At 38.7% G+C, this 27,999-nt stretch overlaps 1 protein-coding gene across 1 annotated transcript in view; it reads left to right on the top strand.

Annotated features, from left to right (window-relative positions):
• Positions 1 to 27,999, top strand: part of SLC44A5 (solute carrier family 44 member 5) — a 102,339-nt gene that overhangs the window by 41,351 nt on the left and 32,989 nt on the right. The window contains exons 2-4 of the mRNA XM_075156989.1: positions 9,140 to 9,188; positions 17,980 to 18,053; positions 26,402 to 26,486. Of these exons, the coding sequence (XP_075013090.1) occupies positions 9,140 to 9,188; positions 17,980 to 18,053; positions 26,402 to 26,486 (208 nt within the window). The remainder of the gene's footprint in view (positions 1 to 9,139; positions 9,189 to 17,979; positions 18,054 to 26,401; positions 26,487 to 27,999) is intronic.

Raw genomic sequence — 27,999 nt, forward strand, 5'->3', positions numbered from 1 at the left:
TTTTTCATTACTGTTAACTTTCCTCTTGCATTACTATTACCAATGCAGTCCAAGCCACCGGTTAGATCTTTTTGAAGCTTTGCATTCGGGAATTTCTAATACGATGAATGATAAAAGTACTTCTGGCATCTGGCAGAAAAAAACTAATTTCTGTGTAATAGCATAATACGAAATTTTTGATTAAAACATTTAAAGGAAGGAAAAATGATTTTTTCGTATTGGAAAGAAAGAACTTACTGGTCTGGCTGTATGTTACATGTTAAATATTGGAGTAGGGACAGGATTCTTCGCTGATCCACTGTGAGCTACTCGAACAAACACATAATTGTGTTCTTTCTGACAGTAACTCTTACAGCTGCATGGAGTATCTTTCTGTTCATGCATGAGGGAATGTCTTCCAGACTACTGTTCTGCAGTTTGGGTCTGAACTGAGATCTCTTGCATCTTGAGTTGGAGCCATTTATTTGTTTAGTGGGAGACAGGCACTATCATCTCTTCTGGCATCTGTGTTTTAAGGGAAGAATGCGGTGTTTGGTTTTTTGATAGAAATCCAGGGAAGGATGAGGGGCTCTGAATTTTGTCCAGAATTAGGTACCCAAGTACCCGTAGAGAGCTGAGCTGAAGATGCACTTATTTATTCAGTGTTTTTCTACTGGCAAGTTAATTATCCCCTGCCTCAGTGTGCTGGATGCCGCTATCCTGTTTTGATAGACTTCTATTTCGCTGTTGTTAGATGGCCTAAGTGACATAGAGCTGTGGATTCCACTGTAAGAACCCAGAGTCCCTCTTCAGCCCTGACTTTAATCACCTAATGTTGCCATTTCTTCAGTTATTTTATTGTCCCCAATAGCTTCTACTTGTACCATTTTGTTAAACCTAAATTCATGTTTCAAATGCGAAGGCAAATATTTTACTTAGTTTTTGGATATTTACTTTATTAATTTGTAATGCTAAAGTACCAGAGCTTATATGTATGTGTGGGCACATGAAGAAACAACCAAAGGGATCTCTCCTGCCATGCAAGGTTTCCAACAAACATGACATACATAATCTAGCCTGTGATTTTATGCAAGATCAAGACATTAAAACTCTAGTACTATTATTTAATGCAGTGATGTTACTAACTCACATTTCAGTGTGTGGCATCCATTCACTGAGACTTTTATGCCGAATTCTCAACTTCTAAAAGATGAACACATTTAATTGCTCTTCTGGAAAAAAAAAATCTGTCTGCATGAATGGCTAATAGGAAGTAAAAAAACCCCCCACAACCCAAAGTCAGAAAAGTTTGTCATTTTTGGGCTTTAAAAATGGAATTCAGGGTGAGTTGTATTCATCCCCTCATTAGCTTTTCTGGCTGAAGGAGCAATGAACAGAAAGACTCATACTGTCACGATAAAAGATATTTCAAAGAAGACTACCATTTAGCACGATTTATTACACAAGAGAGGAATCATAAGTGTGCTTTTATTATAATTGAAATTTATGTGTGTACCAGTGTATGATCTCATAACAAACAAGTTATACCTGAATCTTTCAAAGAGGGAAAAAAGCCTGTATGCCTGTAAACCAGGTACAAGACTTATTGGAAGAGCTGTTTTTATACTAATGTCAACCTTTTGACTTAATAGATTGCTTCTACACATTTGTGTCCTACAGTAATAATGTATTATTTTGTATTACTAGGATCATTAGGCTGTTTCTGTATAAGGAACATTACATGTAACTTACAATGTAGCTTAAGATTGCCTTTAAAAAAAAAAATCTTTAAGTAAAATTAAATTGACTGCTACTAAACAGTAGTACGTCTCAAACATTTATTTGGATTTTTTGCAAAATTAGACTGTAAACCTTGCAAAGATTAGGCTTTCATGTATGTTCAAGAAGTTTCTGCTTCTGAAGGAGATAGATGAATTGTGCAAGAACTTTGTTACTTTGTTTTTTCCTACTCCTACCCAGAACAGAAGGGCAGAAGCATCAAAATCTTCATAGGATTTTTTAGAGAAACATCGACTGGGATGAATCTCATTCAGTCCGAATACATCCCGAGCATTTATTAGCAGGCAAATTAGTTGGCTTGTGCACTGGTATCTTTGAGCATTGAATTAGCAGATTGTGTACACTTGCCCTAAAGGAGGCATTACTGTTGCTGAAGCGTATTATAGGAATACTTTTAATTACTTGAACATACCTATTTACTCCAGTAGAGGGAAGCAGCACATACACATACTGCTCCAATGCCTTTCTAATAAAAATACTATTCTCTTAGAAAGCCACACCTATTCTAGCCACAGGCACATGTAATTGTTGACCAAACACCAAGGAGGAAACTAACAGTTATTAAAGTAGAAATAGCATTTTATTAGAGTCGGGTAATATATTGCTGGCCAGATGCCATGTTAGTGTACTGTCTGTTCAGGGCCTTCTGTTACTGTACTGTAATGAGATTTATTGAAGCAGCCTTTGACAGAGGTGCAAACTCAAGTAGGAGAATCATAGTCATTTGGCTTCTCTGCTTTGCTTTTTTTTTGTATTTGCCTAAGGATGGCAGGAAAGTCTTGGGAGGCAGTTAAGTATGAGAGTTCAGTCAATGGTTAATATTTTACAAAAGATCAATCTACATCCTCGTCATATTATTTTTACTTTCATTTACTGATACTGGTTATACTAAATATCTCATTCGGTAAACATTAGAACATTGCTGTTAAGTTCTGTAATAACAAAATGGGCTGTGACTTTGTATCACAGGCATCATTTGTGAACTATAATATGAGATTGTTCTTCTTTGTCATTGTGTACTACACAGTGACAGGGTTGCCTTAAAAACATTTTTGTTGTTCCTGCATGTAGTTCAGCCCTGTCTGTAAAATTATTGTAGGAATGCATATACAAGTGTATGTGTTTCTCATTACAGAATTCTACAATTGGTGTTTTAATCATATTCCACAGAGAATGGAAATTTCATACTGGTCAGAATCACCACATGGGGATTCTGTTCCTTTGTGGCTAAAAGGAGAGGTTGCTAGCTTTTTTTTTTTTTAAAGGGCTTCAGGCTTTCGGATTCACGCACTAACTACAATGCCTTGTACTTCCTTTCACTATGTAGGCATTACAGTATCTAAACTAACAATGCTAAGACTTTCTAGCGCTAACTCTTCTGTTCTGCACTTTTGTGCTATGCAGAAATACGAAATGTACATTTTATTAAGAAAATAATTTAGTAAATTATTACTACTTCTACAGGTAAACAAGGTGAAAATTTGATATACAGCAGACAGTTTACATTTGAGACTTAAACGTGTAAGAGTAAATCTTGTTTTTCCTACTTGCATGACTTGTACTTTGGGGGAGCTAGTCACGTGTATAAAGGAAGAAAGATTTGGCCAGCTGTGACATGTAAAGATTATTTTCTTTCACAGTAGTACAGGCTACAAAAGGACAATAATTACTGACAGTGTGATACCTTATCCTCAGTTAGCAAATCATCAGTAATTTTTTCAGTTGTATCGACTTCCATAAGATTATTTTACAAATGGTATTCAGTGCAGATGTTTCTCTTTCTGCTTATACATTGTAGGTTAATGCAAGCTGATAAGAGTCATTCCTCTTCATTCATACTATCAGACTGGCTTGGAGTAGGTGAGCAAGGCACTGCGTGATACCTTTCTATTCACAGAAAGGCCTGCCTACTTTGTGAATGTCCATTCTGATTGGAGAAGTCCGTGACACTCAGCTTTGTTTTAAAATCTATTTAAATAGTATTTTTGTGTATCTGTGCTTGCTGGGGAAAGTGTGCTAGCAACACGGGAGTCCACAGTTAATATCTCACACAGCTTGCCAAAGTGATCCAGGTACAGTAACATGGACAGAGATGAAGAAAACTACTATGGAAAACATGGTAATTTACCTGCTTTCTTATGACAATTCGTAAGCACCTGATCTAAATCTCATTTATTTCAACTGGGTTATTTCAAATGACTTTAATGAGCTTGGATCTAAGCCCCAAATGGTTTTCTATAACTTCTTCAATTATTAGCAATATCCTAATTTTTTTCCAGCATGACATTTGCAAGTTTACTTAAATTGCTGATCAAAGGTAAACTTTAGATATATAGTTGATTTTTATTTTAGATAAGTAATTTAGATTTGTTTTTTTTTAAATTAGTAATAAATAAAGTAATAAATACAGTAATAAAGTGCAACAATTAAATTCATATGCTGTTTGGAGTCAGAATTGGTAAATGAAATATCTTGTGAAATATTTCTTGTAATGATATTGTAATGCAACATACAAAAGTTTCCTATTATAAAGTAGCCTGTGAAATAGATCTGTCTCATCTGCAAAGAGTGAATATCATCGCAGTTTTTAATCCTAGCAAAAAGATGACAGTCGTTATCCCACACCACTGCTTTCTTCCTGATGCCGACCAAACTCCTAAAGCTTGGAATTTGCTTTCTAAATATGTTTGGGCTTTTATAGCTAAGGAAGTAGTTTGCTTTTACCAGGAGCTACTAATAACGTAAATAATTCCCACCTCACCCCCAAAGAATCTTCTCAATTTTTAAAGAATGGTAGTAATTAAGTGGGGAATTTGGTATCTAATTTGGAAAAACGAGAATGAAACAAACACCTTTTTTCTTTTTTCTGTTGTTCCATGAAACTATGATCACAGTTGCTGTGTCGTATGTTTTGGTAAGGAATATTCATTCCAGCGATACTACAGAGTACTTCTGTCAGTGAATTTTAGTGTATTTTTAACTTAAAATATAGTTGCCTTTTCCTGTGTAAACTGCCATATTCTGTAATGGATTTATATCAAGAACTAAGTGACAGAGGAAGACAGCTTGAGCAGTGTTGCACCGCACCGTGCCATGATAAGCCTACTGACTGCTGGCGGTGAGGAGCAGTCCTTGGAAGAAGTTTGCAGTACTGCAATAATTTTACTGCTGTTAATGACTGTTACTATCTCACAGCATCCCTCTGCTTGCCTGATGGAGTTGAAAGCCTCCATTTGAATCAGAGCTCATTTTCTGGAGTGTTTTGTCTGTTTTTATTTTCTTGCCTGTTAATTAGTGGATATTTAGTTTTCATTGTATCAGTATTGTGGAGTTCACCTACTACACTTGAATATGCTCCGTAAATACATGTGTCTTTTGAGATGCATTTTCTTTGTTCCATTCTAGAAGCACACAGGTGTGACATAAATAACAAAACTTGAGCTACTTACAATGATGGACACTCTGTTAATAATGATCTTATTATGGAAAGGAGGACACTTACGGAAACACATTACATCTTCCCCAACTGGTTGCATTATAAAACCATTCTGTTTAATGGAGACGTTCTGGAAGCTCCCGTCAACAAGCTTTCTCAGTACAACACACACTGACTGGAGAAACATCTATAAGCAAAATATGAGTGTGTGGCTTCCCTGCTGAAAGTCTACTGTGTTTTTGAAAGTCTAGCTTGTTGCCATACCAAGGAGATCAGAAATCACTCCTTTCTATCTGGAGAGTAAACAATGCATAACGTGTGAGAAAAGATAAACATGAACAAGCACGTTAAAATAGATTTGGGGCGTGCTAGGTCTTAGCTGGCTGTAACCAGACAATTACAGCAATGTGGGGTTAGGTGGACTTCAAGAGATCCATTTGGCTGTCTCTGTGCTGAGACATGGTACATTTTCCTATTCTCTTCCCAACAGGTATTTGTCTAATTCAGCTTGGAAAACCTGTTCCAGTGTATAACTGCCCGTGTGTTCTGAAAGGTTTCCTAATGCCTGATCTAAACCATCTTTGCTTTTCTCTCTGATAGAGGAAGCTGAGGACAACTGATCACTGTCATTTTTATACAGTATTTGAAGGCTGTTGTTTTGTGCTCCTTCCCTTAATCACAGTCATTGAAGTTTGCATTCATTTACTGCTTTTTGTAAACCTCTTAGTGTCTTCTTTTTAATCAGTCCTTCTACTCTCTCCAAGTTGTCTGTGTCTTCTGAAATTCTAGTGCCATGATCTAGAAATAGTTTTTCAGCTGAGGCCTTACATGTCCCAAGCACAAGGAACAGTGACTTCACCAGTCATGCTTGCACTTCTTGAATGAGTTGTGGGGTTTTTTGCAAAGACATCGCTTTACTGACTCATTCTCTGTTTGTAGTCTGCCGTAATCCTTTAGGGTTCTTCTCGTCATTGTTGAAAGCACTTACTCTGTATGGATGTGAATGGAGTTTGTCTTTATAACTTCCGTCAGTTTACAAAAATCACTTTGAATTGTTAAATTGTTTATCAAAATCCCTTTGATTCTGTCTCGAGAAGTATTTTAACACTTGTCACCTGCACAGTTTCGAAGTGTTCATTCTATTTCATTGTTCAAATTGTTAAGGAAAATACTGAGTAGCTTTGGAGGATAGGTTCCTCCAGTAGTGGGATTGAGCTAATTACTAACATTCAAGAATGAGAAGTTGGGGTCTTAATGGATGATTCAGTGAAAGTGTTTGCCCCCAAAAGCAAGTAAACTGTAAGAAAGAATTATTAGGAATGGGCTGAGATCAAATAGAAAAAGTCGTTGTATGATTGTATAAATCACAGCCAATATTTGCGGTGAATATCTTGTGCAGTTCTGGCCCTTCCTTTTCCAGTGATATATAGCAGCACTGAAAAAGATACAGAAAAGGAATATAAGCATGACCAAAAGTGTGGAATGGCTTATGTACGAGAAACAATTGAACAGACTAGGACTCTTGAAGATAGGCAAGTAAAGAGGAATATAATAGCCTGTAAAATTATTAGTAGCATGCCGTGCTGCCATACAGGTATGAGCTGACTGATGGCAAGCTTAAAACAGACAAAAGGAGGTAGTACTTCAATGTTTCATTAACCTGTAGTACTCTGTGATGTAGGGCATTGCAGATTGTTAAAGTGTATGCAAGTTAAATAGAGATTTATGAAATGAATGAGAAATAAATTCACTCACAACTTTTAAATACAAAGTCACTACCTTTGGTTCAGAAAAATGCAGTTGCAAATCTCTGTAATCTTAATTTTGGGGAAATACCACTATGTTTGCCTTGATTTTGCATTTCTTCTCAGGTGTTCGCTATGGCCCATTGTTAGACACAGGGTGTGGGTTCAATGGATCTTCCTTGTGATCTGGTGTGGGTGTTCTTACCTGCTAAACTTGGGTCCTGTATAAGCAATGAACAAAGGCTCACTTCAGTATGTCTTATGGCCAGAACTTGTCAATAGGGAGTGAAGTTACAGACTCTGAATTGTTCTGGAGATAAATTATTTTGTGGAAATACTTATTTTGTAGAATTTGCTGTACAAAAAGGTTCTTCAAAATACAGGTTTTGGCCCAGTATTAGGTATTGTGTATGGTGCACTTGCTTTCTGGGCCATAGTGGGTTCCCGTAGTACCTGTGTAACAGCATACCTTACATCTTCCACTCCCCACCATTGCTGTCACACATGACTCCTCCAAAGTTTCCCAATCTCTTCTGTGTTAAAATATATTTGTTTTAGGAGCTTGGTAAGGTGGACCTGAACACCTCAGATGAAGGGCAAATAGAATTTTATTATCTGCTGTGTTTATTGTACTGGACTGTGTGTATTTTGATAAGGTTTTTCTGATATAAACCAAGAACAAAGTCTGGCATTTAGTTAATAAGTAAATTCTGCTTTTGAGAAGTTGCTGAATTCTTCACTAATTGAAGAAAATAAGTATTTTTTCTGTGGGCGGGGGAAAGCTTAGGCTGGTAACACCCTTTAATACCAGGTATATTCAGAAGAGGAGATCCTTAAGACGGCAGTGAGAAAGCACTCTGAAACAGTACTTTGTATTGTAGCGTTGACATTTGAATGAAGAAGTAATTTTTCATTGCACAAAGTTTGGTTCAGTAAATCTCCATAATTACTGAACTTTAAAAAAATCGCTTAAAGCTGAATAGTTAGCTTCAAAAGGAAAAATCCAAATCTTGGTCTGTTGAATGAAGGACTGCTTCTTTCTCTTCATATAGTAGCTTGAAACTTAAAAATTTAAATTCTGCCATGAATTTTTGTTACTCTTTCTCAAGTGAAATCATACTGTAATTCATCTTATTCAAGTCCACATTTGAAGCACAGATTGGTGGGTTAGTATTTGGCAGTTTCTTAATATAGTTTGCTTATGTGTAGAGTGAATCAACTGGAACTATGCTAACCAGGATAGCCATGTGAAAAAAACGTGTCACGTTTGACTCCTTCCATCTGTAAACTCTGGCCAGATGTTACTGCCTGTTTCTAGGAGGGACCTGACTTGACCTTCTAGTCGTTCTGAGATTCATATAAAGCAATAACCATGTTCAGGGATGTATGCATAACCAACATCAACTTTAAAACCTGCTCTGCTTCCTACACTGGGATGTGTGGTCGGTGCATCCACTTGAGAGTTAGAGAAGATATTTGAAACACGTGCTCTTCTGCCTGCTTTGTGGTGCTGTACCTCATCTCCAGCTTTGGGGAAGCTAGTGCAGTTACACTGCTTGTGCAGGGTAGTGTAGAGCAAGGTCAGCACTGAATTTCTGCAGTCTCCAGCCATGCTTTGTCATCCGATAAGCCCAATGCAAAAAGGGCAAACCTGCAACTCTATGTCTATAAAGGCCTTTAACCAAAGCAGTCAGAAGTAAGGATAACTCCGCAAGACTGTAAGTATAACATTAAGTACAGACATGACTCCAAACTGTTCTTTTAGAGAAAAATCAGAAGGGCTTAGCCTGTAGCTCCAGAGAGGCAGGTTCACTCACCTGCTGTCAAACACACTTAGCATGTGACTGTGAGACGTAATCCTTGTCTTTCAAATATCAGCAACTTTCTACTGTGAACACTGTGCATAGGTGTAGTGATAGGATGTACATTAAAGGTAATTTATCGTGGGGTAAATGTGAGCCCTCGAAGTTTTAAGCTAGAAGAAAAAAGCTTTGATCTCATCTACAAAAACTAGGTAATTGGTGAATTACTGATATTGCCTCCATGAAATGATTTTAACAGAACTGATTAAATAGGAATAGATGGAAGATGTTCTTCAAAGATTGCTGTTAACAACCCCTCTCCATAGACTTTCTTTTAAATAAGGACATATTTTTATACTGTTTTATTTTAAATGCAGGTGAACCAAGGAAATTTGACCCAAAGTTCAGAGGACCTATTCATAACAGGTAAATATCTTAACTCATTCTGTTTAATTCTTTTGGTTTTGCAGTGAACAGGGGATAAAAAATTTTGTTAACAAAACTTGTGAATTTGATTCTGCAATTCTTTTAAATCCAGAAGACAATCCTTACCACCCTTGAGGATATATGATTACTGGGGAATACTTAACTGTGTGCTCTTAAGTTCTGTTAATTTGAATGCCAGTTCTGTATGCCTCATATCGTCTAGTACCTGCTGTCTTACCTTGTGCTGATGTAAGTAGGACCATTTGAGGTGGTGTTATGTTCTGGGATGCCACGGCCATGCGATGCAGTCTGTCGTGTTTCCATACAGCACAGGACTGGAACCCTGGCGCACTATTCTTCAGTTCGCAGCTAGTTTTCCTGCTCCCGCAGTCGCCTCATCAAGGGATTTACTTAGTTCTCCCCAGAGTATGGCCTGGGTGTGCACCACTACATTTGTACTGTGGCTGGCCAGCAGGGTAAATCCCTGGCAGAACATAGGTAGTGCTTGGACAGTGACGGCAATAAAGTACCGTCAGTGATGTGGCTGGCTGCTGGCGTGACTCAGCCCTGAAACCCTTACTTGAGTGAAAGTTTTTACATGCGTGAAGAGTGTGTCTGAAGTGAGTGAGACTACCTATGGCGCTATGGACTGCAGAGTTGGATCCTAAAAGACTGCAATTTAATGGTATTTTTGAGCAGTCTGTAACTGCGCCTTTCCCTCATGTGCAGGAGGAGTGGTGAAACTCTGGTGGTGGTATGCCAGGAGGACTTCTCTTGTTTTTACTGTTACTGCATGATACAGTTAGTAAAAACTAACAGTTTTGCACTGTGGCTTGTTGTTACATCTGTGTAGTTGCTGTGACAGCTTCTGCAGTTCCAGGTGTATATATATGTGCTATTCTAATTGTACGTTCCACAGCAGCTTCTTATAGACACAGCCAAATGAATACAATGCAACACTACTATACCACATACGTTCAATGCATTTTATAATGCTTTGATGAGATGGTGTTGTTGGAAACAGTATAAAAAAGATCAGTTCCCTAAACATTAAGGGTATGACTTCTTTGTACAGTAGACCATAAGGCAGTGATAGCTGCAGTGATGCTTATTGAGCATACTTTGCAATGAGGTGCACTTGGATTTAGATGCAACCTACCATTTCTGCAAGATACCCAAATGACTTGCCTGACCTTTTGGGGTCATCAGCGCAGCACTGTGCAGTACACTACAGACATGCCCTTGAAGTAGTTTAAGATTATTATTAAATTTATTTAAAGACAACGAATGAACTGGTGTTTTTAAAATTCATTTTTCCAATTACTAGGATTAAATGATTAAGAAACCATGGTCTTTCAAGCAAATAAAGACTATCTAGTTCCTATGAACAAAATGCCTTCTCAGAAGATATTCCAAAGAGTTCAACAGGAGTAAAATGGGCGTCTTCCATTTGTTTCTGACTTTGGGGCTTCCCACTTTTCTGTAGGAGAAGAGATACTAGAAAGCTGAAAGCATACATTTTTGACCAGACAAATGAGTGCTGGTAATGAATATGTGGGTGGGGACAGAGCTGTTTGTACACCTTGCCATAACTGGCATAACTTTGTGTACAGTGTGGGTGGGGAAACACCTGTCTTTGCTTTCTGCTGATAAAATTATTTGTCCTGCTCTTGATTTCTTTATCAGTTTTCATTGGTCACGGAAAAAGTTTGTCTTCATTTTTGAAGAATGGAGAGGATGGGTTTCTAGGGAGATAGGCTGCATGTTGTACATATCTGCATTGAAACGTGCAGAGACAGCTGGAAAATGTCGCATCCCATCATCGTGACTGCTGAAGCTGATGCATTTTTGGAGGTGCTGTAGAGTAGAAATGATGTTTTGAAGTTGTTGAACACCAAGCTATCCCCCAAACCACTAAAAGCCTGAAAAACTGAGAAACAGAAAGCCAAGTCTTAATAATGGTGTATTAATGTCTATTAAAGACAATTTTTTGTCAGATGGATCCTTTGCAAGGAAATTCAGTTATCTGAACTCTTCTGTTGTTTTTTTTTTAATAGAACAGAGCTGTTGCCAGTGGTTGAAGTGTTGAACAACGGTGGGTAAAAGGAGTGTTCAACAAGGCGATGTGTATAGGGCTTTGCTAGTACCATCATTTTCAAGGAGGTTGTGTGTGGAGTTTGGTATATTTCATGCAAACATCTTTTTATTAAAAAGGATTAAAATGCAATGGCTGTGTTGATTGACTCTGAACCAACCAACTCATGAAAATCCAAAATGATGTTATCAAGATGATGTCTTTTTTTGGTATGACTACATACTGCAGTCCTTTCAGTTTTTTCCATTCTCATTCTGCACCGTTCAAGACTGTCTGCCTCTGTTCTCCACAGAAACATTAGTGTACAGTGGAAATATGCATTGAAAGAGTGGATTGTATCTAATCTAAAAGTAGTTCTGAAACATACTTTGTTACAAAGCCTCCTGCCAGAATAACCTGGCTTGACTTCACTTCACTTAATAGTCAGTGCTGCAGATGGAAGCTTGTCTGTTTACCTCTTAGAAGGTTCAGTAGTTTACAAGTAGAGTGAAATTGCTCAGAAAGCATCTGCGAAATCATGGGCAATTCATCAGTGTTTTTCCAGATGTAAGTGTAACATAGAGAATAAGTTCTAAACCAGCATACTATCCTTAGCGAGAAGAATAAATTAGAGAACCACAAGTTATTTGTCAATTTTATCTTTCTCAGCAGAAAATTTATGACAGAAAAGAACACTGCAGCCTTGTGGTACTCTCACTTGAACACACACACTGTTCTTGTCTACGCAAAATGTATTTCTTCTTTTCCTTTCTGAAAGCTAATAATTTTAGAAATAAATGGAAATACTTGTTTACGGAGTTGATCCTAATTTGAGAAGTATCTTTATAATACTGCCAGTGAGACTTTGTATGCACTGTGTATAGGAGTTAATTTAAGTGATAGTTTAGGGATGTTATTAAGTGTTCATCTATGTGCATTATTACCGGAAAATACTTGTAAGGTTTTATATATCGTATCCACCAAGTGAGTAAGCTTACAGGCTGAAGCAGTAGCTCTGCAATTTCTCAGCTCAAAATGATGTAGCAGGAGTTTTAGTAGATAACTTTCTTGAGGAAGATAAACTCCTGGTGTTCCTGTCAATCTGAGCTGGAGATATATACCTTCCTCACACCAGATCTGATGGTCAGTTTAGCTGAATTCATATGAGACAAAATCTAGCACGTCGTATTTTAAGTCTAAGCTATCTCTGATTCCTCAAAGGCAGAAATTTCCTCCAAGCCATCTTTCCCTGCCTCCAGAGGTTCACCCCTAGGAACTAAGTTGGGCACCTCTCAGTTTCTGAGTGTACAAATACTTGTCTAGTGTCACAACCCTAAAGCTGTCTGTCTGTCTGTCTCTCTCCCCCACTGGCATTGAAATGGTCTCTCATGCTGGACTTCAGGCAGATTTGTCACATGAGAGGGGGGCTCTGCTGAATGGCCTCAGTATTTCATGCCAGTGCCAGATGAAGGGGGGAATGTTGTGGGGAAGGCTTGTGAAGTTAAGGATTCATAAGGAATTTAGATAGAATGTGTTACGCTTCTTTAAGAATAAAAAAGCATTTCTTCCACAACTTAATCATAAGATATCTTAAATATGTTTGTGGATAAATCAGTCAGGTACCATCACAAAGGTGGGAAAACAAGCTTCTCCTTTTCCTTAATGCAATTATACTACTTTGGGTATAAAATGAACTGTCTTCCTCCAATTAGATTTTCTCTAAATTCCAGTAAGGGAATTTATACAGTCAATACAATCATAGCATATTTTTCTAAACTGCTTTGGCAAAATATCAAATTAGTAAATCACACTTATGACTTATCCCCAATTTCGTGGAGTTTGTCTTAACTCTTTCCCTTGCCCCTTGTTATTTTTCTCTCTCCTCTATGTAGTTTCTTGGGTTTTTCTCATATTCCTCTTGCTGGTTAGACACATTGTAAATTTATTTTCTTGTTATGTTTTAAAAACTCCTGCCACCTCCTGGACTATCTCTAATTGTTCAACATTTTTCTAGAAATTCACTGTTCTTGTTAAGACAAAGATCACCTTTTCCTTGGTGTTTAGAAAATGTAGTTAATGGGTTCTCACGCAAATTGAGTATCAGTAAATTTCCATAACCATTTAGCTATCTTCTTTAAGAGTTTGAAAAAACCTAATAAAAATTCCTGACCTTAACTAGCAGTACAAACTTCGCCTTCTCACAAATGTAAATGTGTCACTCATAGATATCTACGTGGCACATCACTTGATACTGTGGTCGATATTAAAATAATAAACAATTTCGACATTTAAATTATCCTTTGTGCTTTTTAAAATAAATAGCCTACTAAACATGTTACTTAGACTACACTAGGAGTCTACCATAGATAAATGTTGGTAGAATATAAAATTCTTTTTCTCTCTACTGATATTTTATTGGTCCATATATGTTTTATTACATGTTGTTGTCTATATCAACATAACATGCTATGCACTCGCTAATACGAGTGGGGAAGCCTACATTTTTCTTGTTCTTGTTTCATGTTTCTGGTTTGGGACACTGTCTACAGATGTTGTTCATTTGCAGATATCAAAATTTGAGTTTTCCAGAACTAAACAATACTTCCTTAAGCATGGTGCCTGTAACTAAGACATACCAACTTAGTAAATCCATGCAGGTCAGTGCAGATCAGTCATACTCATTAAGAAAATGCAGAATTTGAGTTGATGGAAAACAGCTTGTGGTGAAAACTTGTATAAATATCTTTTTCTGTGCAGTTTTGGCCTCCACAGTAGAAGTGGCAATTCATGGAGAATTTTGAAAGGAGCTTTCTCTGCAAACATTTAGTTTATGGGCACCTTGCACATTTATTCAACTGTGCAGGATGATGTCCTCAATGTCACTGTACTGATAGAAATACCCATTTGTACAGCAGATCTTGCTTCTCAGTTCAGCCCCAGTGAAGAAAGGGGTCTTCAGAGCTATTCATGGCATTGTATGGCATAGTGTAACATCACCTTGACACAACATGATTTAGGGAAGTCTCAAAACACAAACTGTTGGTCAAGCAGGCAGGAGGAACTCAGAAGTGAGGACATCAGTGGTCACCTTAATGTGTCAGCAGAGTTGAAAGTGAAACTCACACTGTGAACATCTTGAGCCTCGTTTTGCTCTGTGGTTGCACAGTGCCGGGCTCAAGACTATTTGTAGGTACTAATACACTGCTAGTGCTGTTTAACTAATAAACGTCGTAGTTTCTTGCTAGTGCAGCATCTTGAGTGAAATGGCACTTGTGAAAGATTGGGCATGAAACTGCCAAACAGAGAGATTCTAGTCAGTCATTAACGATTAAGTGCATGAACTGTCAGTGCATAAATGGCTTTTATGCACTAATACTCTGTGTGGATGATTTTATCTTTGCATTCATTTATTCACTAGGATGCCATTACACATGCACAAAGTATTGTTTGCGTGCACTGCCACATGTAACACAGCATGAGAAGCCAAGAAGCCAGCATGTTTCTGAGAGACAGTGGAAAGCAAATCAGGTTCCATAAATTAAGCTAAATGACAGCAGTAAGCAGTAAAATGTGATGTGGAACCTGAACTGTGCACTTAACAAAATGAAGGTCTTTTATTACGTCACCTGAAAATGATGAATCTGATGGATTTATCAGCAATTAATCTCTATGGAAACTCCTGTGTTCAAATACATAGACTCACTGTGTTTTGGTTTAGATTATAGAACTTGCTTATCTAAAAAGTACCAAAAACTATCAAAATTTCCAATACTGGCTATTAGCAAAAGCATTTTTAATGTTTTCGTCATCTATACGATAAGAAATGTGAAGTGCTTTTTCTCATTAAGCTTTCAATGTTTACATATAGTTGTTACATAAAAGTATGATAGCGATATCTGTGAGAAAGGTTATAGAGCCTGTATGATAAGCAGTGTTCTCAGTTCCTATTCTCATAATCATATTTCCATTAATCCATCTTCCTTAGGATTCAGTTTAACAGTTCAGTCTCCTGAGTGATTTTGCTCTGCCTCATTAGCCTGAAACAAACTAAAAAAGCAGATTTGCCATAACAGATTGCCTTGTTAGTTTGAAAAAATTCATACCAAATCTGTTTTCAGTCAAAGCATGGCTGGATAATTTCTCATTAGGTTTCAGTAATAAGCATGGGCTTCCAATATCTCCTGTTTAGCAAGAGGCAATTCCCATTGTTCCAGCTCCTGCAACTTTGGAAACTCCCAGAATCTTCACAGTATAACCTTGTATCTTTACAGAGTTATTTTAATTCATTCATTTAAGATGTTTTACATTTTTTTTTCCTCTCCTGTGGAGCCTTGTATTTATGAGGTAATATTATGACCTCACTGACAGTGAGCTACAATGATGTTAATGAGCTAACAATGTTAAATGGAGCCAGGGTTTCACCCGTAGTATCTAGTAAAATAAGCAATTATTTTGTATGAACAACGATTAGTCTGTACGAACTGTTTCAAAATTTTCTGAAGCCACCCGAAAGAGGATTTATGTACTTCTTACATATTTTTAAAATATTTATATAACAGCAATACTTGGCAACAGTGAGTTTTACTAGGCACTGTACAGAAGTTTGTGTATTACAAAGAACAGAAAATCCTGCATTCTGGTAAAATGTTTATGGGTACTTTTTCATGGTGGCTCTGCAAAGCTTTAAAAGGAAGCTTTACCACAAATGGGTGTAACCTTTAATTGCATTTAGGTATCATAAAATGAGACCTGTGAGAATTGGACTGGAAGAGGTTTTTGAGACTATGAGAGTTGTAATTAAAGTATTTATGGTGCCATATTTCTCCTGAGACATCTCGAATTAAATATTGTACCTCATAAGAATGGCTCTGATGGGGTGAGAGCCCAGCGTGAGCGGTGTCAGAACTGCTTCTGAACGGAGGCTGGGAGAATGAGCAGCATTGTTTTAGCATCGCTTCTTCTACTTCAAGCAGTTGTCCTTTCTTAGATTACTGTCATACTGACCTTGAATTCTGCACCTCACTAAAAATTTATTTCAGTGAGATGTTAAAACTCTCTCTCTCTCGAGAATTGTACAGGATTTTTCATTCCTTTTCCACACCTGGAAACACTTTTCAAGTTCTCCAACTGTTTAAAAGATCTGCCATCTTTATCTCCTTCATGCTAAAGAATAACGGTTCTCTGTAAGAGGAAACATGGATTGAAAACGGAAAGAATGGTAGATGCTAAAAATGACTGTGTCGCAGTTGGAGTTTGGATTCTAAGATTTCTTTTACTGGCAAGATTCAGCTTGCATCCACTTGGCTCCTTGCATGGACTTGCAAGCAGAGATGAGCATCGCTCATTTTATGAAGGCAGTCCTTTACTTTAACTTGAAGCATGCTTTCCCGGGGTGATGATTGCTCACTCATCTGTCACGGAAAAGCGGAACAGGATTTGGATCGGGTCAGAGCAGCAGCAGTTTGTTACTACAGCTGTGGGCCAGCCTGGAGCAGCACCGACAGCTCTGCGGACATGAACCCTGCCCACACGAGGCGGTTGCAGTTCATACACCTTTGGGTTATACAACCCGTTTTTCACCAAAACTGTGTCAGATAAGCAGGACACGGTAAAGAACAACAGCGATTGAAATCCTTCAGGTAAGGAGGCTCTAGGCAGCACACCCTTTTAAAGGAGTAATTCACTCCTTTGTAAATTAAATCCTGGCGAGACCGTTAGCTGCAAATGTTTCTTAAGCAGGGAGGCCTGCAAAGGCCTGTGAGATGGTAACTGTTGTGCTTCCACGCGTCTTTAGAAACAAGGGCTGTGAAGTTGGCTTGTGAAGAAGAGAACTGCTCACCCCAGCCGGAGCCCTCGGAGTCAATGGTCCCCAGAAGTGCGTACTGACCTTCTCCTGCTCGCTTGGGAGTGTCATACTTCATTATGTTAATTACACTCCTGGAACTTCTCTGATCAAGGTCAGACACTGAAGAAAAATTAGTCTAGTGGTCCACATCTCCACTCCTCTGCCTGCATGAACTTAATATGCAGACCAATAAGTAGAAGACAGTAATGTAATTGAATACTCACAGTTCACTCACTGGCTCCATTTTCGGACTGGAGAGTGCTGTTCTTTGATTGCTTGTTTGTAAAAGAAGGTATGGCTCTCCACAATATGTTAAGGTTTTTTTGTCCTCTTCATAGAGCATATTTTGGTTGCATTAAATGAGGTCAAGCAGCTGAGTCAGAATTTTATGCAGAGATCAGAGGTAGTTGCATATAGGCTTTTTTGATTTCACGCTGTTATTTTTCCATTCATAAGCCATTTATAATACAGGTAAGTTGTGCTGAATCTTTCTTTCACCACATTGTTTGCAATATTTGATACCTCAGCTTTAGGGACATGCTGAGACAGATGTCCTGTAGTAGCTTATACCATAAGTGATCTCACGGATTCAGTGTTGTAAGGTATTATTATTTGTTTTAAGAATATTTAAACTTGTTCCTCAATTTGTTTTTATTGCTGTCCACAATTCAAAAGGCATACACATTTATTTGCCGGTCTTGCTGCAAAAGCAGGGCCTTGCACCTCAAATGTGATTTTGTGAGTAAGACTTCTACTAACATCTGCAGATGCAGACATCTTATTCAGATGTTAAAATACCCTATGACACTCGGTGTTTTCAAAGGGTCATATTAGACACCTTATTTTTAAAAAGTGTTTCTTTCTGTCCCTAGGCACTGTACAGACATTATTTGCTGTGTGATCTTCATAGTCGTCATTCTGGGTTACATTGCATTAGGAATTGTGGGTAAGTAAATGCAGGTATAGTAGTGCTTTCTCATACACAGGGGAAGCAACTCTGTGAATGTTAGAATTTTTAACTGAGATGTCCCTTTTCCTTATATCTATGTAAAGCTTTCCAATCAGTAAGCAATGCCTTGCCTAGAAGCAAATAATGAATTATCATTCAGTGTCTATTGTAGTTAGGGAGAAGTTCAAAACCATGTGTTTGCTGATGAAAAACTCAAAATTAAGTGTGTTCAAGTAAAAACGACATGGTTTGATAATTTTGCTATCATAAAGTAACTGTGGTGGAAAAATTCACTTTCATTTGTCATTAATCTGACAGCAAAATTTAGAGATAAACACTTTGGTTTTAAGAGGCTTTTTGTTCTGTAAAATATTACTGAAAGAACCTATGTGTGCAGTAAAAGGACAAGTAAGAGAAATTACTTCATTTATTGTGGTATCCAGAGTTGTTTGCATATCAGGATATTCATTAATAATAGCCATTTTATTTTGTTTGTGTGAGAGAATTGTATGAATGCCTGTGTGTGAAAGGACAAATGATGCTGTAAAAGTGTACTTACTGCGTATCTGCATGTCTGTCTGAGCTCTTGCAATTTGCTTGTAAAACATTGTTTTGGCCCTGCCTTACATAGAAGAAAAGCTATTAGTTTTTTTCATAATTCTGTAATACCATTTTCTGTAGAGAGAAAAAGTGGCGCAATCTCCATCCTTGGGGATATTCAAAAACTGTCTGGATGTGGTCCTGGGCAACCTGTTCCAGGTGACCCTGCCTGAGTAGGGGTTTTGAACAAGCTGACCTGCAGAGGTCACTTCCAACCCCAACCGTTCTGTGGAAAGCTGCTGTCTGTAGCATGGAAAGGTGACTGTAAGCAAGACTGCTTTAACCTAGGTGATTCCGATAACTGTCTGAGAGAATACTCTATCCTCCCACTAAATTGTACAGTAGCATAACGTCCTCCAAGCCAGAATGCTGAGCGGCCTCCGCTCACCTTGCCTGTAGCAGCTGAGCACTGAACACATTCTGAAAAGTCTGTTCTCTCTCTCAAGCATGGGGAATTCTCTGTGTGTATTTTTTCTTTCCCTTATTCACCTGCACTTAGTGCCCCCTCATGAACCTTTATGTCTTCAGGAAGACGGAGAAGTGAGGAAGCAAATGGTATATACCAGCAAGTGAGAGAGGCATGGAGGACCTTTGCAAGGAAGTGCAAAGCCCGCACTAGGAAGTGAACAGCAGGGTAGCAGATGGCTGATGATGCCTGCAGGTGGAAGAAATTATTTCTTTTCAAAACTCTCTGGTTTTTTCTTATCTAATCTCTTTGAGCCTTTGTTTCGCAAAAATGAATGATAACTTAAGATCTATGAATGTAAGAAAAGTGGGCAGAGCAAAAAGTGAATTCAGAAGCTGTTCAAGTTGTACTTGATTTTATGCCATACTTCTAGAGATTACAGCAGGAATCTCTTTGGGATTGGATCCAGGAAGAGAGTCCCTAACTGTACTGTGTGGCATGATTGTGCAGTCAGCTTCAGACTGATTTGAAATGCAGTCCTTTGACAATTTTTTCACAAGGTCGGTGTCCGTGATTGTGATGCTTAAGTTAACATCAGTGGCATCTGTGTGGAGGCAACTCCAGGATCTCTTTGTTTTGTAGCCACTACTGGATTCTGCATATGCAAAATTGTGCAGGCACTCTCTCATCACAGTTCTGGCTACTGTGGATCCTGTGGGCCCTTTCCTTTGCTATGGAATGAAGCATCTTCTTGCCCTCATGGCCTAATTGAAGTGTTCCCACTTTGTTTAAATCCAAATCGACACTAATGTTTATTTGATTTGTGGAAGTATTTGGCGCAGAAATAGTCACGCGACTCCCAGTTATAGGAGATTGGAGAGGGACTTACCAGGATATACATGCAATATATATCTCTGCTTACTAAACCTGCTCTGGAATAGACTGAAGAAAAAGAAGTAAATTATTAGTCCTAAGAAGCAACAGCAGCTGCTGGACTGTGCAGACCTGCAACAGCTGTTGCAGACCTGCCATGCCTCCCACTTGGTGCTGGGAGTATGCCGTGTCTGAAGGACATCCTTCTAATGTCTGTGCTGTTGTCCTCCTCTTCCTACCTGATTGACTGATTCTTCATTGATGTTCTGCTCTCTCCGTCTGTCACTGCCTAAATGTAAAGCCAGAACTGAAGAAGCTGGACTCAGATCAGAGGAACGTTTGTTGTTTTCTTGAGCATACAAATGCTCTGGTGACTGGTGATCTGCCCCTGTGCAGACAGGCAGTATTCTGAAGTGCTGCTACCTGCACAAAGGGAAAGGAGAGCATTGGCAGTGTCTAGCTGTACAGTATTCTTGTGCTGCCAGATCTTGGCTCTCTTTCCAGCACTATATAAATCTCCTCATTTTTTTGGCTAGAACTTAATGTCAGCTTTGTATGTGCAGTTTCCAAAGAACCCCGTATGCTAGATGTTGCAGAAGTAGATAGCAGCAGAAGAGGACTGTCCAGTTCCTCGATTCTTCATGTCTGTAATCTCAGACAATGTAGTTACTGTGATGTGAGATCGTGACTTGGTCATATTCCCTGCTCTGCACATGCAGTGGTTTCCTACTGGACACAAGGCATCTGAACAGCCTTCTCTTGCAAACTTTATGAAATACTGGTTAGAACTAGAACCTATTCCTGGAACCAGATACTGAATTTGTAGCTGGTGACTTTTTCCACCTTTCTTACAGAGAAGATTTGAATTTTCAATCTAGAAACATTTAGTTCAGCTCCAAATCCAGATCCACGTGATCCCTGCTTTTCATCTTTCCTTGTACTGTGCTTCAGCTATTCTTTTTACTCTAGTTTATTTCTAAGTGAAAGATGAGATCAGCTTTGGTACAGTTCCAGGAGCCAGCCCTGTACAAAATACATGAGAGTCAAGGAAGTTCACATTAAGAGAAAACAGATTACAAATCAATCCTTAGTCATGAATTATGCCTTATTATAGGGGAAAAAAAAAAGTAGATTCCTGCAATTTCTTGAATATGTGTGAATACGGCTCTGGATCCCTGTTTAATTTGGCTCCAGAAGTAAGCAATAAATGCAGGTTCATGACACAACTGCTATGACTGAAAATCTGAGTCAAATTTTGCCCTCAGTATTGTATGTAGAGCTCACATAGGCTTCAGCTATATGTGAGTCTGTGTAACAGTGGTATAGAATTTTGTTATGTTTCAGGGGGGCTGAAATGTAGTCTGAATAAAAGATAATTAATTGTCCTTGAAAGATGAAACCAAATGATTTTTGGTATTAGCCTTTCTTAGTTCTGCTTCAGTGATGGGTGCTGTTGAGTGACTGTGCTGAATAGAAATAGTTATTCTATGATTTACTTTCTTATCATTCTTTCAACTTTACAGGTGAACCATAGTGCTAATTTAACATTTTGTGTAGTTTTCCTTCCTATCAAACTGACTTAACTCTTCATGTTTATTTCAGAGACACTGGGCTTATGTGGGCAATACTTTACAAATGTTTAACCTCTTAATTTAAGATTATTTTAATTCAGAAAAGTGCACGTAGAAGGCAGCAAATAAGTTATCTTGGAAAAGAGCCTCACATTCCAAAGGACAGGTTCATTCAAAGTAATAACTCTTGTTGTATTGCTCCAAGGGATGCTTATACAATACCAGTGTTATCAACATGGATTTACAAATTCTGTATGATGCGGTCTATTACCTGTGTCAATACATTAGTAAACTGCTTGTGTTAAAAAGCCGTAAGAAAAATTTGGCAGGTCAGTTTCTTCATACATTAAAACATTAAAAATGTACCTTTAAGGGAAGCAAAATAATGATATGAAAGACTGTCCTTTCAAACATACACAGTAGAGGGAATGAGACAGATAGTATAAACAGATTTGCAGTTCATTTTTAAGTATCACAGGATGCCACTGTTCTAATCACTTTTTCTCATTGACAGGGAGCTTTCCAGCCTTTACAACCACTGATGTAGCCCGTAGAGCATGGAGAAAAAAGGAGTGCATCTGATAGATATTTAGTGACAGACATTAGCTATTTTTGATACTGTCCATGTGTGTTGGCTCCACATCAATAAAAGGACTGACATAACTGCAGGCTCCTGAAAATGCTATACCGGTGTCATAGGATGCCACATTGCTGCTCTGAGGGCTGAGTTAACTGTGTATTATGTTCTTTAATTTTCTTTTTTAGCCCAGATGTTTGTGCCAGCACTCAGACTGCAGCCTTATGAGCATCAGAGCATGCTGGAATAAAAATTTTATGTGACTGGCTTCCTTTTCATTTAGTGCTTGATAGTGAGTCACCAATAGTGCAGCGCAACATGCAAAATATGGTGCTGCTCTGTCAGGCTAGTTCTTACAATAACCTTCTTCACTCAGTGAGAACTGTTGAATTAGGTACTTATTCTTCACTGACTAGTCCAGAAAAATCGTGTATTTATCACATGGATTCTTTCACTGTCATTGCTCTAAGTTTGCAAAGAAGGTGACAGAGGATTAAGTTTATTAATCATAGAATCATAGAATCATACAGGTTGGAAAAGACCTCTAAGATCATCGAGTCCAACCATCAACCCAACACACCATGTCCACTAAACCATGTCCCTAAGGGCCTCATCTACACGTCTTTTAAATACTTCCAGGGATGGTGACTCCACCGCTTCCCTGGGCAGCCTGTTCCAAGGCCCGACCACTCTTTCAGTAAAGAAATTTTTCCTAATGACCAGTCTAAACCTCCCCTGGCGCAACTTGAGGCCATTTCCTCTTGTCCTATCGCTAGTCACTTGGGAGAAGAGACCGACCCCCACCTCACTACAACCTCCTTTCAGGGAGTTGTAGAGCGCGTTGAGGTCTCCCCTCAACCTCCTCTTCTCCAGGCTAAACAACCCCAGTTCCCTCAGCCGCTCCTCATAAGGCTTGTGCTCCAGGCCCTTCACCAGCTTCGTTGCCCTCCTCTGGACACGCTCCAGCACCTCCATGTCCTTCTTGTCGTGAGGGGCCCAAAACTGAACACAGGATTCGAGGTGCGGCCTCACCAGTGCCCAGTACAGGGGCACGATCATCTCCCTGCTCCTGCTGGCCACACTATTTCTGATACAGGCCAGGATGCCGTTGGCCTTCTTGGCCACCTGGGCACACTGCCGGCTCATGTTCAGCTGGCTGTCAATCAGCACCCCCAGGTCCTTTTCCTCTGGGCAGCTTTCCAGCCACTCTGCCCCAAGCCTGCAGCGTTGCCTGGGGTTGTTGTGGCCCAAGTGCAGGATCCAGCAGTTGGCCTTGGTGAACCTCATACATTGGCCTCGGCCCATCGATCCAGCCTGTCCAGGTCCCTCTTGATGGTTAGCCCTGGCACAGACAATGAAAGAAGCTGCGTATTTTCTCTTCTGTTGGTCATTTCCCTTCTCTTTCTGCTGTAGAGTTAATTAAATGCTAAATGTATATGTTGTAAATCAGATCCAATTATTTTTTTTTTCATTTTGGAATTTAGCTGAGAGGCGTCTTCCTCCATCCACCCAGTAGCTGATCCCAGTGATGGAATTCCACAAAGTGTGCTAAATCTATTTTTTAAAAGCAGATTCTTTTTAATACTGTTTTATTAAAAACATGACTGATGCCTTAGGCACACAGGACGACTCCTGCCAAGCAGGATTAGTTTTAGACAATTTGATAATGGCAAAGCAGGTACAGTCTGAACAGAAGTTCTATTCAGAAGTGAGCAGTGTGTTCTATTGTTTATACTCTGCTAATTTCTACTAATAATTGAGAAACACACTGCAAAAGACGAGTGATTAAATTTGAGACCAAGGATTGATACAAACCCAGTGAAACCAAGGGATTCTTTTGAAATATTTCAGCAGACTTTGTATTAGAACTAAAAAGAATGTGAGGAGAACACACTGCTCTGCCTATTTGATGAGCTGAGTTTTGTTCTTGTTGGCTGGGTTAGTCCACCCAAACAGGCTGAAGGAAGTAAGCCTGGGTCACATGGGCCCTTCTTATGGAAAGATCCTTAATAAGACTGATATGTAAAAAAAACCAACCAACATTATGTTGCAGTGTTTATCTCCTTTCTCCCAAGTTTGTCTGAGGAGTGAAAAATAATTCCAGGTTTAATATGCTACTTAGGAAAGGGATATTGTTGGCAGTAGCAACTACTTCCAAATTATCTATATGAAGCAGATATGTCTTGCTACGAAATCCTTGTCAGTACTTTGAATCTGGCATGGGGGGGCTTATCTCTACTGCTTCCTATTTTGCTGGTGTTAAAGAAAAAATATGGTCAAATGCAAAAAATAAGTCCCTTTAATAATGTGCCAAACTAGTTTAAAAAAACCTAATTTTGGGAAAACGCTGATGTATTAGAGTCGTCTAACATCATACAAGTAAGGCCTGAAAGGTCTTTCAGGTCTGTATAGCAGCTTGTTCCATTTGGGACTGGGCTTTTAGTGTGTGAAAAGCAAGGTCATATTAAAGTCGAAAGAAAAACTCCCTCTTGTCAGAGTCATGATGGAAGAAAGTGTACATGACATAACCTACGGACTCATTGCAATCACCAGAGAGCTGTCTGCTTTCTAACATCATGTACACATGTGAGTTATCAACTGACTGTAGGAATTCCTAAGAGAGAGTTGATGCCTCCTAAATATCCCTATTAAGTAATGCTACTGAAATAAGTGACGGGGGGCTAACAAATGAAGAAGTAAATGGGGTTTAACTTAACTGGTGAAGCACTTTAGCTTTCTCTGAGCATCAGAACGCCACAGTTAACCTGAAATGCAGTTAATCTGAATGTTCAGAAAGTGTTTGATACCAAGCAGCAGGTTAATTTACAAACTCCAAAACACAGGAAAACTAACATAGGTTAAAAAGAACTAGCGGATTCATGTTGGTAACCTAAAACCATTCCAGGTGAAAGGTAGCATTACAGATTCTCTGTAACTATTTGCAAGTCATTGAAGATACGTTGTGCATCTGTCCTGAACATTTCAATAAATTTGCAGTCTGATGCTCTGAGATCTTATATAGGTTCTGTCTCTACTGCACATATCATTATTGTTAAGCGCTGTTATTCTTACCAAAGTGACCTTGAGGAAAATGACAGTTTCACAAATGATTAAATATAATGTCACAAAGTTGAGAGAAAATGGAGTAATTACAGAGAAACAAGTTCAAGGTGGTTTACGTCGATCAAAGCCTAAAATGTATGCTAAGTGGGCTCCTGACATTCAGTATATAGTGCAAGAGGGGGAAGGTTGGGACTAAAATCTTTGTAATACCTGTAATCTTTTCCTGCTGCCTGCCGGGTTAAACCATGACAACATAATACAAGCACAAGGAAATGTTTGGGAGAAGATCAGTGGTCTTTTCTAACAGTTCTCTAGCAACCTGATTTTAGGGTGTCAGCTCAGGGTAGTGATATGGAATTATATTCTGGGATTATATCTTATTTTCAGATGATACTTAAAAATAAATGAAATTTCCATTATTTAGGGTCAAATCAACAGTTAGTAGTCAGAACAGTTCAAAGGCTAGTTATTGGCTAGTCATGAAGGAAGCTTAGTCAGGTCTGCACACTACAGCTTAGAAATAACGGTACTAATAGTGATAGCTGGTACTTGATCCTCAAAAGGAAATAATGGTGCAGGTGAAAATGGCTTGGAGAAGAAATCCTGCTTCGAAGTGGAGAAAAGCAGTTTAAAAGTTCAATATAAACCTTTCTTCCCATTCAGTACTATGGTTCATGCTAGCATATAATACATAAATTGCCAGGTGCAGACCTAATAACTGAAAAATGGGACAATTGCCAAGTGAGAGGCAATTGTCAGGAGAGGTCAGGAAATGTTTTCATTTACAAAGTGAGAGTTTGTTTCCGTTCTTAGTGGAAATGGAGTCCATTAGATTCAGACACGCCCTGTGTATTTCTGTCACACACCCAGGTAATCCCATTGATTTCAATGCCATTGTGGTTGTCTGTGAATGCTCAAATTTGTCTACATAGTTAGCTCCTCTTCTTTCGCCTTTTACTAACCATTATTTTTTAAGTCCATTACATCATATTTTGGATACAACCCAGATATATGTGCCCTGAAGGTAAAAAGTGAACTGGTTTGCTTTCTTACTGATTCATCCATATCTTAGTTCAGTTTAGTTTGTTTTATATTTTAGTTTTTCATTAGGAAGTCTACAAATCACTACTCTTCAGTGGTGATCAACAATGATTGAAATGGTACTTTAGAGGTGATACATTTTCATGCTAGTCAATCTCAACTATTAACTGTGTACACTTGACTAAAATGTTAAAAGATATGTGTATATTTGCAGCTTGGGTGCACGGTGACCCCAGGAAAGTGATTTATCCAACTGACAGCTATGGGCAGTTCTGTGGTCAGAAAGATACCCTCAATGAGTGAGTACTAAATCCATTCACATACCTTTATTACTCGTGCACTGTGAATAAGATGTGAGGATTCAAATCTCTCTGTCTGCTAGGGGTTCTTGTGGGAAGTTGAAGAGACAGCGACACTCTTACTGTATTTATTCCAAATAAAGTTCAGAAATAGATTAGTTGCTCAGTGCAGATCTAGACCCAAATTATTACTATAATGCAGTTGTTTTCATCATTCAGAGAATATTTTTGGTAAAGTAAAGATTGCATCACTCATTGCATAGAAAGTGACTAACTGCCGAAGTTTGGATAGTTAATAACCTATTCAGTAATTCTTCTGTCCACCTTGGGATAAGAGGAGTCCTAAAGCATTGTAGCCTGGTTCTCAGTTTTTCTCAACATGCACCAAATAACAGAAAAGACCGTAAGGAAAAGCTCTTGGTTTTTTTCTGGTGCTTACCCAGTGCCAGTAGAGAGGAGACTTAGTGGTCTGGGAGACAGGCAACCGTAACCATACCTTCCTTGGGTATATCAGCCAAACGGCTCTATTTACTTGTTTCAGTTTCCCAGTCTTTTTAAATTTTGAATTGTGAGAGTTAAAATAATTAGTTGGTATCAACAGAGTACTTCTACGTGAAAATCACTGTGAAAGAAGTCACATCAATATTTTCTCTGAAAATCAAAGTGTTTTATGAAACAGAATTAAAAAAAATAGTTTGCTCTTTCCCTCACCTTCTCCCTTTTAAAAAGTAAGTATTAGGCACTTTTATGCCCTTGTCACTGTCAAGAAGCTGGATGCTATGCAGGAAGCAAAACAGAAGCTAGTGTTTGATAACAGATCTTTGCTGCTTCTTTCTTTTCCCATTTAGTTTTCTGGGAAAAAACTGAGGAAGCCACTGTCCAAAGGGCAGTTCAGAAGGGGAAGAGCAGGAGATAGGGAGTGGGACAGAGGTAGAGCTAAGGTTTTATATCCTTTCAAGTGTTTTTTACAGAGGAAACAGATTAGATAGCGTGAGAAGACCTGTTCCACCCTCCAACTAAGATTCTTCACAGCAGTTGTTGGAGAGTCCAACTTCCTGAAGAGGAAAAACTAGGAGAAAAAGTTATAGCGTTGTGTTCCCCTCACTGCACTCCTCTGCTCCCCCCCTCCTTGCCCCCAATTTGTCCTTGTCCCCTCTCTGGTCTGTAGGAAGCAGTGGGCAAATGGGTTTGGGAGTCTCAGACACACAGCATCCATGCACTCTGTGGTGTGTAGCCAGATGCTTTTCTCCGATTCTTGTAATCCACTCCCATTCCCTCTTTCTTTCTGTTGCTCAAGTCTTCCCTTTAGTTATTTCTTGCAATGTGATTTCCAGTTTGTATTCACAAATGTCCCTCCATGTGTATGATTGCTGGAGAATAATACAGCTACTGAGACTGCATTTTGGCACTTATTTGCTACATTGAGGGGTTTCTTATAAAAATACAAGCCAAAAGACACATAATACAACTACTGGAAAAGCAAGAGTGTTTATGGCAGTAGGCCAGGAGGCCC

This window comes from Calonectris borealis, chromosome 8 (genome assembly GCF_964195595.1).
Source record: "Calonectris borealis chromosome 8, bCalBor7.hap1.2, whole genome shotgun sequence".
NCBI classification, from domain to species: domain Eukaryota; kingdom Metazoa; phylum Chordata; class Aves; order Procellariiformes; family Procellariidae; genus Calonectris; species Calonectris borealis.